The 13,042-nt window shown below is 33.5% G+C and overlaps 1 protein-coding gene across 2 annotated transcripts in view; it reads right to left on the reverse strand.

Moving 5' to 3' along the window:
- The window catches only part of LOC136025358 (peroxisomal membrane protein PEX16-like), a 46,587-nt gene extending 34,408 nt beyond the window's left edge, over positions 1–12,179 (reverse strand). The window contains exons 1-3 of one of the 2 annotated variants that reach the window (XM_065701298.1): positions 12,097–12,179; positions 3,709–3,916; positions 406–655 (exon numbers count right to left, since the gene is read on the reverse strand). In XM_065701298.1, the coding sequence (XP_065557370.1) occupies positions 406–655; positions 3,709–3,808 (350 nt within the window). In that variant the 5' untranslated portion in view covers positions 3,809–3,916; positions 12,097–12,179. The remainder of the gene's footprint in view (positions 1–405; positions 656–3,708; positions 3,917–12,096) is intronic. The other variant, XM_065701299.1, reaches the window with a different exon arrangement.
- Positions 12,180–13,042: the final 863 nt, after the last annotated feature.

A 13,042-nucleotide genomic window follows, 5' to 3' on the forward strand; every position in this document is an offset into this window, starting at 1 on the left:
TAATAAACCTCATTTGAGGTTTTTTCTTTTTTTGAGTTTTATCACTCTTTGTTGAATAAATATAGAATACAGACCTCGCCGCGCTGCCCGCTGGGCTCATAGACTAATACGCTTTGCTCTATAGGTAATGTTACCTGTAAGCAAGCCCACTTTATACATTTTTAGTTTCGTTGGAGGGAGATTTTAGAAAGCTAAAAAATGGATACGCTTCTCTAATAATGACAAAGGAACAATATGCGATCATCAGAATCTTGCGATATGCAGTAATACGCACTTTAGAGCACTTGGAACGAAACTAAACATTTACCGAATACGTTAGCTAGCGTTAATGATTTTTTATCTAGGAATAAAGTTTTCCCATCTTCTTACTTTCCAGATTTTTTTTGAACCAAAAAATTTACTTACTTCATAAGCTGAATGACAGTAATTACAACCCATTTCCCTCTAGTTCCTTTTAGTTGCTCTGCTCCAATTTCCAAAAATGCTGACATATAGTCAACTACAGTGAAAAAGAGCTGAAACCTGTACTTTACATCTTCAAATCTGTCAGGAGACCTCAGATGAGCTTTCAAGATAATTTGACTATTTACCAGCGTGAAAGTATTTGAAAATGCATAAAACAGTTCAGAAAACAGGGTTGAGTTTGGTAGTTTGCCTGTAAAAACGTTCAAATAGTCAGAAAAAAAGAAATACATTAATTATCATGTAAAAAGTTAAGTTTCATCAATTTCATCATTCCAAGCAGATAATGTTATCTTAATTCAAATAATCAATACATCTCCATAATACACAACCAATTATTGCTCTGAAAAAAAAACGAAGTAATCTTACAAGCGAATTACATATATCTCAGGAGAGATTTTACCATTTATCAGTTGGTTTCCTCAAAAGGGCGTCAATTGCGGGGGGGAGGTGCATTAGATTGCCCTAGAAATTGTTTTTTTGGTATTTCCATTGAAAAATTGAAAATAATAAAACTGATCCCCCATAGATATTGAAAAATACATATTACCCCCCTACATTTTACTGTTGATAATCAAAATGAGTACAAGTTTTGATTTTTTTTTTTTTTTTGTACGTGAAGGCAAGCAGTCATTGCCTACAGTTTAAAAAGATTGCATGGCACTGTGTACATTCAAAAAAAAAGAAAAAAAAAGAATGAACTTCGAAACAGAAAAATGGCAAATTGCAAACTTCTAAAAATTAGATTGCTCATTGAGATTGCCCTTGGAAATGATGTTTTTATGGTAAACTGGCAATTACCAGGTGTTCTGCAGTAACCAGAAACACAATAATACCAGAACTTCCTACACAATTTTCTACACCACATCAGTCAAGATATCATAGTTGCCTGCATAAATCTAAAGAGACACTGAAAATGGACTGATGTTTTCAAAACACAAATTCTTTAACTCCCAAAATGGTGCTACAGTTGCTGTTAAAGACACTTAGATAACTCCTGAAGGTGATAGGTATTCTTTGATGTTTAAAGTATGTTAATGTTAGATATGTTGATGTTAAAGTATGTTAAAAGTATGTTAATTAGAAGCCAAACAATTAATTTAGGTAATAGAGTGGTAGGATTTTGAAATACTAGTAATCATATTAAAATGTATGATAATAGTTGAGCAAAAAAATATCTATTAAGTAAAAAATATTGTCTAAAGTAAAAACTATATTTATTATATGAGGCTTTTATTCGCAACAAGCCATGTCTTAGCAAGCAAAAAAGGGCCAGTTACAAAAAAAAAGAAAACAAAGTTGGCTAATAAGACCGGCTAGTGAAAAATACATTGGCTAGTTGCCAATAAAGACTGAAAAAGCAATCTATTATTGACAACACTTTCATTTTCATAACCAATTACCATCAATAAACCAGCATTGAAGATTGGTTTCAGTTATCATTTTGTTAGGTTTTCAAAAATTCCAACTCATTTCTTAAAGTTGTTGACTATAGAGTGAAGGAAAATTTCAAAACTTGAAATTTAACTCAAGTTATGAGTGTAATAATTTCAGTTCAGAACTAAGAACCACTAGCCAGAAATACTTTCCACTAGCAGACTGGATTGGCTTTCCAAGCCATGCTAATTCTTGTCTTCTTATGCACAAGGGTTTGGCAGCTATCCAATATTCACAAATAATAAAAATAAACAATAGAAAGCTAAGCTGGCTTCACATTTCAGCTTACAAATAACACCCTAAGAAGTCCCTTTTGCAAAAAACATCTCAGTTTCACACCCTAAAATTAGCAGCAAATGGAAACAGACATAAGCAGGAATTGAACATCTGAAGGTTAAAATTATCATTTGGACAGATAAATGTCCAGGTGGCATCCCTAGGGGGTAAAGCCAGCCTATTTATTGCCACTCATTGCATTAGAAGACAGGAATTTCCATTATTTAATTTAGCCAAGACTACATAATATCTCTGTGGTACATCAAAAGAAAATAGAAGCCCTAGTTAAAGCAAGAATGTACATACTATAATAATGTAAACATAAAATAAAATGTAAAACATAACATAATATATAACATAAATGTAACATAAACATAAATGTATAACAAAAAAACATGAAAATGTAAACATGTACACACTGTAACATTAAAATGTAACATAACTGTACATACTGTAACTGTAACATTCAATAAGTTCTAAGAAGCAACAGCTTTACGAAATGGCAATACTAAAGTCATTGTAGTAACTGAATTTTGTTACAACTGGAATGTAATTTCAACTTCAAAATTTAATTCACCCCCTTAATTTAAAGGAAAACTGAGAGAATAAATATCTGTAAATGCCAAAATGTTAGTAATCAATTATTCATTTCACTTCAAAATGTAATTTCCCTTTGTCCTGATGAGAAACAGAGTCCAATTTAATGATTTAAGGTACTGAAAGAAAGTCCTGCTACCTTCATGACCCCTAAAATGGATCACATTTTCAAATATGTATGTTCATACTTATTACCCCCTCCCTCCTCATAAAAATTTCTGACACCTGAAGATTTCTCTATAGAAAATTTATACCTTGCCTAAACAGGACTGACAGTTATTAAAAGACCTAGAAGAATCTACTAGAAAGACACTAAGGAAAAACCCATTATATACAAATGCATGTTAAAATTTTTCGTAAAAAGATTAAATGACTTCCAAATAGGAATTTATTTAATTATTTATTAATATTAGACAAGAAATTTCATTATATGAAAAGAAAACCAATATTTGTAATGAATGGTTTCATTGTGGCTAAGGTGCTGCAAAATGTCAAGATCTTCAGAACTTCCATTTCAAACCCTTACTTTTCATCTATGAAAACAAAAACTGTTTTTGAGCATATCACATGCACAATTACAGCTAAGTATAAGTATAAAAGAGTTATAAATAAATAATAATAAAAGCATCACATAAAAAAATCTAGGTATAAATAATTTCATATTTAACAAATATATAATATCACTATGTTTAAGATATAGAATTGGTGCATCTAAACTGCCTCAAACTTGAAAGTTGTTCGGCAAAAATCCCAAGTGTCTGAGTGAATAAAAGGTGTGCATTGTTGACAATGTAAATTTTAAAAAGTTAAAAGCTCTATTTATGCATTTTTTCCCTCCCACATGACAGTTAACATAGTGTTTTTTACACTTTACTTTGTTTTGTACTCTTATTACACAAATAAATGAATAAAACGAAGTTAAATGATGGTACTTACTTGGTACAATAAGAGCCAATATCTTTGAGAGACCTTCAAGTTCACCAGCCAATACTGGGTTCTTTAAAACCCATGCTGTGTAGTTTGAGCATACATCCATTACACTCCTTCTTTTTACGAAAAGGAAGAAGGGTTCATTAAAGATACTGATTTAATTTGAACACCAATAACACCTTTACAATTCTCTTACTTTTATGTTATGAGGAATCTGTAATAGATATTTTATAGTAAAAAATAGATATTAGAGAGAATGGCTGGAAGATTAAAATAACAAAAAATTATCTTAAATTGAATTGATTCATGAGCGAATGGACATTCATATGCATCAAAGACAGCTTGCTGGTGTTGTATACAAATGCAAAATTGTTGTATACAAATGCAAAATGTTCCTTTTTTATGTGTGGCAAATTTAGTGAAATATGTCAGATTTCTCGATTATTTAAAAAACTGAAGCTCGTGCATAAAAAATATAAATAACACATTTTTTGTAGTGAGACGTTTATAGAAAAAAGAGTTTATAATAAAAGCTTAAAATTACTGTTTTCTTTTTATGTTTTAACTCTTTAATAGGTCTATCTGGTGATACATTTGCAAGTTGAAGGGCTCCTTTTCAATTATCGTTTAGATATTTTCATCCAAAGTTAGAACCTTGTTTATATTATTATCTGAAATGTAGTTATATTGATCGCCAATGCTACCATAAAATTATTTTTGGCCATAATCCAAAGTGACTACACTTGGAGTAGAATATAGCTACTCCATAGAAATAGATCTAAAGCCAATAAAAGATATTTAAGGCCTTATTGCCTTCTCTACTTCCAGGGCTAGGTAGATTTTAAGAAAATTGGTTAATTTCGCTTATAGGACAATAATTAGATATACAAAAAGAATACAATTTTTACTCCCCAACTCAATGTTCCCAAAAATAAGAATTACTAAGTGTCTTTTTGGTTCTTCTGATGCACTGTATATTGCCTATGCTAAACGATCATTTGATTATAAGCCATGCTAAAACTAGATTATCATCCTTTGTTAAACTACTTTCTCAGATGTTCTGGTATATTGGACTTTCACTGAATAAAGAGAGGTGTGAATTTTTCGTTTTCAATTTTAAGTCTGTTTATCAAAGCTTGAATTGCAGGCTTTATTCTAAGAGTTCACATATATGGGCGCTAAGAGTTCACATATATGGGGGCTAAGAGTTCACATATATGGGGGCTAAGAGTTCACATATATGGGGGCTAAGAGCTTAAACAAGCATAATCAGCCCTGCACACTCATCTGCTTAGGGAAGCTTGAAGGACAGCTAATAATTAAATTGAAAATTAAAAATTAAATTAAATTGTTAAAAGAGAGCTTAAAATTGGTTAGGCTTAGAATGTTCCAAACCACAGGCAATACTCTTGGAAGGCTCTTGCTAAGTTATACTCAAGTTTCATGATCATTTTTTTTTTTTGTGGAGCTTCACCCACATCTGAAAAAAAATCTGAGCGAGATTTGCAAACTTTATTTTATATATTCTAAATATTTGCTTTACCTTCCAAGAAGGTATCATAACATCACTATTGTTCAAAGACATAGTGGGACTGATTTACTTTCATATTTTGAGTCTTTAAGTACCAAGCTGAAAGAAAATGCAGTTTTTTCCTTATGCCCTTTCCATAATGGAATCTGTCTGATCTACTAGAGAGTATGATTTTTGTTGTGATATCCTTGCTTTTTTTTGTTCTTGCTTATGTCATTTTACTCCACTTGTGTTGTTGTATAGTAGGTAAGAAATAAATCATTAATATCCAATATTATTGGATGTCTAGCCGAGTCGGTTGGTGCGCTGGATTTGGGATCCTTTGTCTGAAAGGACGCGGGCTCGAATCCCAGTGTAACCAATTGTTCAGTTTGGGACGGGAGTCAGTGGCGTGACTCTGTAAGCTTAGCCAGAGTCGACCCAGCTTTAAATGGGTACCTGGAGAAATCTGGCGAAGGTAAACAGGAAGGGTAAATTGTTAAAATTAAATTCGCATATTAATTCTTTTTTTGGCTAAATGGCTTTCTCTTAGTTTTGATCAAACGACTTTGAGAAATAAGGGGTGGGGAACGAGGCGTAGTTGCCCTCCAGTTTTTCGGTTACTTAAAAAGACAACTATAACTTTTAATTTCTAACAAACGTTTTTATTAGTAAAAAATATACGTAACTTAAGAATTAAGTTACGTAAAAAACTTTTATATTCTTATATTTTTATTATGTATATGAGGGAGTTTGTCCCCTCGTTAATACCTTGCTCTTTACACGAAATCTTAAGTTTTATCCCAATTCTTTAAGAATGACCCCTGAATCAGAAAGGCCATAGAATAAATAGTTGAAATTACTAAAAATACTTTATCATTAAGAGCAAGGTATTTATCTCCTCCTAAATACCTCGCTCTTTATGCTAAAGTATTTTTAAAACCTCTCACATGCTTAATAATCTCTGTTCGTTTTAAGTTTTAATGCTACTCCTTACTTTCAATTGAAAAAACTTTTTCATGTTTATTTTTTTTATTGTTTTTTATAGTAATGCTAGAAAATCCTGCGCCCTTTTCATTGAATTTCTCTTCCCCCGTGACATATTCCTCCAAGGAAAGATCCCCCCACATAGCCCCTCCCCTAAACCCCATCCCCAACAAAAAAATTTCCGCCTAAAAACGTCTGTACACTTCCCAATAACCATTACTGTACGTAAACACTGGTCAAAGTTTGTAACTGTGGGACCCCAGGGACTGTGGGGGAGTAAGGCATCCCCAAAGACATGGTTATTATGGCTTTCGACTATGTGGAACAAAATGGCTATCTCAAAATTTTGATCCATTGAGTTTGGGAAAAATGAGCGTGGGAGGGGGCCTAAGTGCCCTCCAATTTTTTCGGTCACTTAAAAAGGGCACTAGAACTTTTCATTTCCATTAGAATGAGCCCTCTTGCGACATTCTAGGGCCACTTGATCGATACCTGTATTGAATTGATTGCACCTATTCCCACATATATCTGGTTTAAAGGCAGGTATTCACTAAAAGGTAAGGATTTGGTTCAGTAAACAAACCAACACTGCAAATATAGTTTAGTTCCATGAAGTTAGATGCAACATCATTCACAAGTTTGCTGATATTTGCATTTAGGGAGTGAAAAAGTGGAAGCTCAGATTGTGTGTTGATTTCACTAGAGTCCATAAATTCAATGTATGGCTTTGTCAACTTGCTTTGTAATGTTGACAAGATAAAGTTATTGGTTGCAGTTGGGTCATCAAATGTGATTTCTATGAAATAGTGAGTAAGAGCAACCCAATGCTCAATAAACCTATTTAGGCAAGCCTGAAAGAACAACCAGCCAGTCTGTCCTGGTGCAAAAATTGGAAGTGCTTTGCATTGAAAGAACTCCTGAAATTTGACATACATACCCGCTTGGAAGCACTCTGGGAAAAGTGGGCATATATGTTTTGTTTCAAGTCTTCTAGTGTCTTGGGGAGCAACAAGCATGCATAGGATGAATATAAACGAATAAGATGGCACAAACGTTTCATATTCAAGATATGGGGCACCATTGATTTCATTATTGTTGAAGCAGATCTATTCACTCCAAGCATGATATTAGTAGTATCTGCACAAGATCCAACAGTATTTTTCCAGGGAATCAAGTTTTTTTCAATGACTCGCTTAATGCAGTTAGTCAGACCCTTAGCTTATCCATGACTACACTTAACCATGTCCAATACTTCAACATGAAGTTTTAGAACTTTCTCACTAAAAATACTAAAATGATAGCTAGTTGACTATCAACAGTACAATCAGTGGTTTCTTCAATTATCAGAGAGAAAACAGTAGTTTTGAAGAACTCAGCTAACTGGTTGTGTAGTACCAAAGAAAAATTTTGTTGCAAAATGTTTTTAGCTTTCTGTTTACCCAGAGTAACCTCTACTAAGGCCTGGTTTTTTGGAAATAATTTTCTAAGGAGAGGGATCATGCTGTCTGCAAGATGTAATGGCAGATTATGTTCTGCCACAAATATGCAGAAGCACTGTTCAATTTCTTTGGAATTACAGCCTACAGTCAGAAGCTTTTCAATGCTGCCACTGCTAGACTCAATTTTGTTGCTTGCTATTATATGCTGCTTGGTCAGAGCATACTGGGTCTACTCTGATTTTCCACAAAATACATACTTCAAACAGAACCTACAGTATGGTACATCAGTCTTTTTCTTTGACTTGTTTGACACTCTTTTCTCTATCCAACTTTTAAAAATTGGTAACTGAAGCCACTTGTCAACAAACTTTAGGTCAAATTTCTTCTTTTGGGAATTCTGACCTAAACCCTACTTTTTTGGGTGGAGCTGCTTCAGAATTGTTATCCTCCAGTTGTCTTTCAGAACTTGATATAAGTTGAAAATTATCTTCCCCGAGTCAGTACACTGGCCTACAGACAGGCTTTGCATGTCTCTAGTCGAGAGAAAAAGTATTTTGTTAGTCATTAAAACTTGTCTCTTTAGTTACTTGTACAACAGCACAAAATAAGTAAACCCATGATAAACTATGCTCATGAGCATTAACATACACATCCCCAATTAACTTAAACTACCTCATTTATATGTTTTGTAAATTAGGTTTACAGTATGATGTAAAGATGGACAAATATTTGCAAGGGTTGCATTGCTGAAGTTTGCAAAAATCAAAACAAAGCATGCCTAGCATGATAATCTTGAAATTTGAAATACCACTTGAAAGGGAAAAAGAAATTCCTGATACAACTCTTCACTAGAAGAGTTTTGCTCCACATAGGAGGGACCTAGGAGGACCAGCCCAAGTAAAAATAATACAAAGGAAGTTTCTCCATAAACCTAGCTTGACAAAACACTTTAATTTGGTATGTTTACCTTGCTGCAGGCCATGTTAAAACAGTAGATTTTACAGAATTCCAGATGGCAAAAGGTAGGCAAGTGGATATGAACAAAAGATGAGAATAGATATTATTGTTTGATTTTTATCAGTTTAAGAATAGGGTGTTCATAGCTATTTGGAACAGAATGCAGGGTCCTTGATAGACAGTATGGAATGCAACTCTTTTCTGCCAAGCCATAATTTGCAACAGCACCAGCATCTGTCCCTAACTTTTGGCACACGTGCTGTATAGGAGATGCAACCGTAGGTCAACATCTGTCAGGACCATACTTGCTAGAAACAAGTCTTTCAAATTCTGTATATTACTTGTTTCTGTGATCAGATTGTAGCTTGAGTCCAGGTCTGTATCTGGTATGTCCTGCTTTGGTTTTTGAGCTAAGAATGTCATTTTGTGTCTGGATAAAACATCACTGCCTGCCAGTTATCAAGTCCAAAGCTGTATTTTCATGGTTTAAATTATATTTTCTTACTTTCTAATTAAATTCATACTCTTATAACCTGTTTAAAACTACTGTAGTCACAAAATTGCTTTATTTTCTTTAAGTAGCAGAAATGTTTTTCTATGTCTATCTTACTCCTAAAGAGGCCAGAGGTTCTCTAACTAGAAAATTTTAGCATTGTGAAATTATTATTTTCTTATCTTTTGCCTGTCAACCAAAGGTTAATCAGAAACAAAAGAGGTAAAATTCTAGTTGAGTTACTTCTTGCTATCTTAGAAAGGGGTTAGGTTAGGAAAATGAAACTTTCAGGGATGGGTCTACAAGCTAAAGCATATCCCGGGAAGGTATTTTAAAGTACCCACCTCCACTCCTTTCTACCTCTATTGAGCCCTGGAATTTGCCTACATGACAGGCCTATACCTATTGAAATTTTTACAAAACAACATTTTACCTCAATTTTTAGTTACCAGTTGCCTTTTCTCTGCCTTTAGTTCTGAAAATGCAATTCCTGTTATTTGAGTAGAATTCTGACCAATATCAATGGTTTTTTTTCAAAATTTAGGAAATGTATGCATATCTTTAAAACCTTATAAATTGGGATTGAGCAAAGTTGTGAAGCCAAAAACGATTTTGTTGTACTTCATTCAAGCAGAAGATCTATTTTGCAAGGTTTCACTTTTATAACAAACATATTTTGAAGGTCATCAAAGTTCTGGGCCCTATAGAGGGAGAAGGAGTTGGAGAGGTTAAAAACAAAAACTAGGCTACCTAAATAATAGCAGCAGTTTATCTGCTGCAAGTTTAACATCTGACAAGTTTAAACAACACACTAGTCTATATCTTCTTGTCCACTCCTATGTTTTGTAGAAACTGAACTGCTAGTTGAAAAATTTGTATACTAAGTTTTTTGTCAGCCCCTCCACCCAAAAGAAGGTTTATATTACATTGTAAGGAATTCTGTGTAAGGAACTTTACAAAACTTTGTCTTTGATGTTGATAATTATCACAATCTAGAAGAACATGTGTGATTGTCTCTTCATTGTTACAAAATGTGCAATATTCATCCTCTCAAAAAAATCTTCCATGATAGGATTGAACCCCTGCATGTTGAGATCTTAGCCAAAACAAAATAACTCTCTCTTTTCTTGTTAGTTTGTCATATGTTTTTAATTCATGGCTCCTTGTGGTTTTGCAGGTGACAAAATAGTTGCCTGACAAATTACGGTTTTCCTCAAAAGAGAATTTATCTAGATTCTTTATCACTTTGTCAATCATCTTAACTTTCATAGGAGAATCACATTCAGTAAAGGGGCCTGTCATTTTTGTGGTCTGCTTTACAGCTCTGTCTGCTCTTTCATTACCATCAATCCCAACATGAGCTGGTACCCATTGTAGAATTACTTTGTGTTTTTTACAGACAGATATAAACATAGAATAACAAGCAATTACTTCCATTATGGACATCCTATTTCTATTTGCATTACTGATGGCATCAATAGAGGCTTTAGAATCTGAACATACAACTATCTTAGGATAGTTTTGAAGATTGGTTCCTATATATTCCAAGGCTTTCTTAATAGCAATAACTTCTGCTTGGAATACAGATGTTTCAATAGGTAACTTAAATTGATTTATAATTTGCAGCTTAGGGATTACAAATGCAGCCCCCACTGGTGTGTCATGTTGAATTTTTGATCCATCTATATACATATATATATATATATATATATATATAGCCTATATATATATATAGCCTATATATATATATATATATATATATATATATATATATATATATATATATATATATATATATATGTGTGTGTGTACAAAGTCACTATATAAGTTGGCAATATGTAATCTAAAGCTGATTGCAAGATTGAACCAGGATACTTCACCAATATTATTTACACACTCAAGATGACTCTGTTCCCAAGGAGGTAATGGCACATTTTCTGGGACCTTTAGCATATCAGTTATTTTTAAACAGTAATCAAATTTAGATCAGAGTTCAATGACTTTCTAAAAAATATTTTTCTGATTGCATTTCTTTTGGCTGTTGCCTGTGATAAAGATACCTGGTTTTACTATTCTTGATTTTACTGGATGTGTTCTGTCAGCTGCCCATAGTTTCTTGATATATTTTAACACTGTTGTACTTCTTCTTGCTTCAGGGTCTTCCAGGCCACTCTCTGATAGTAGTAATGGTATTGGTGTTGTGTTCTTTGCTCTGAAGGAAATCCTCAGAGCTGAATTCTGGATTGTGTCTAGTCTTTTAAGGGTTGATTGTGGAGCTGATTGATAAATTGCTGCAGCATTTTCAAGCTTTGATAAAATATATTTTTGATAAAACTCAATCTGGAATTTCACTCTACTACCCCAAGAGGACATTGTTAATGATTTCATGACATTTAGTCTTCTGATGCATGTTGCTTTAGTGTATTCTATGTTAGGATTGCAATTTAGGTTTCCATCAATAATACAGCCTAAAAACTTCATTTGATTAACATAGTCAATTTTCCTGCCCCCTAAAGTCAATGTTGTAGCACTAATAGCAATTTTTCTAGTTAAAAGCATAGGCTACCTTTGGTTTTATGTAAGGAAAAATTTATGTCAATACTGGCTACCCAATTCTCTAGTTGTTGCAATACTGCTTTTATGCTTTTAGTGACCTCACTGACGATTCTTACTGTGATCCAAAAAACTTTAGCCTATCATCTGCAAATATGCTTGTTCTGGATGTTCCATCATCTAGTGGTAGGCCTACATCATACATGCCAATGTTATATAGAACATGTCCTAGTGCTGAGCCCTCTGGCACACCCCTTTTGACCTTCAATGTGCTGGTAGATATGGTATTTCCTACTCTAATGTGAATTTCCCTGTCTTCCAGGTAGGCTAGCCTAACTCTTGACAAATTTTAATTGTCTTCCACGTATACCACTTTCAATAATACCATTCAAAATTTTTCTATGGTTTAGAGAATCAAAGGCACTTTCAACATCTAAAAATACTGCAATCATTACCTAAATAATAGCCAATTCCAATTTATTCCAAGTTTCAACTTTTTGAAATTTTGGCAATTGCAACAGCATATGCCAGTGTTGCTTTCTAACCTTTTTAAAAAACTGAGCATACGCGATCTTGCAGAATTTTTTTTTAGCCTTTTCTTTGAAAAAATCAAACTTTCACTGAAAATCTCTACTTTACCCCATATTTAATTACAGTAATGTAATTAATTTAGTTTTAGATGACAGGAACAAGCATGGAGAGCTTAAAATTAGAGTGGAATAGACTGACAATACATTGGGCTGACTTTTCCCACATATATCCTGACGGATCAAAGTCGGAAACTGGTATGGGCTTTGCCTTTATCGTCCCTTCAACTGGTATTTCCTTTGGGTTTAAAGTACCTGACAAGCTTACTGTTTTTTTTTATGCAGGGATAGTGGCTCTTCACCAATCTCTTTTGCATATTAAGTCAAATCTCACCAAGCTCTTTTGTATATTAAGTCAAATGATATAATTAGTAGTTTTCTTATTCGTTCCAACTCTTTGCTCGTGATAAATTATTTAGCTGTGAAACAAAATTGTGACAAAGAAATTGCTACATAGATTGAAATAGTAGTGGATGATTTGCTAAAACATGGCTTTGGTCTAGAGTTGACAAGGGTCCCAGCCTATGCAGGTTTTCCTGGAAGTGAGGCAGCGGATAAAATGGCGAAATGAGCTTGTAGCAATGGTGAAATTTTAAAGGTAAATTTATCTATAAGTGAATTTATTTCAGGGTTATGAGGCTCACTCAGCAGAAGATGAGAAAGCTGATTTTCCAAGAAGGTCTTCAAATACCATCTTGGATCTACATGATTTTAAGCCCTCCCCATTAGACCTGATTCACAGTGAAAGAAAAATTTCAACGACAATATTTCGAGTCAGATCTGGCCGAGCAAAAGTTAATGCTATTCTTTTTAA

This window comes from Artemia franciscana, chromosome 3 (genome assembly GCF_032884065.1).
Source record: "Artemia franciscana chromosome 3, ASM3288406v1, whole genome shotgun sequence".
In the NCBI taxonomy this organism is placed as follows: Eukaryota; Metazoa; Arthropoda; class Branchiopoda; order Anostraca; family Artemiidae; genus Artemia; species Artemia franciscana.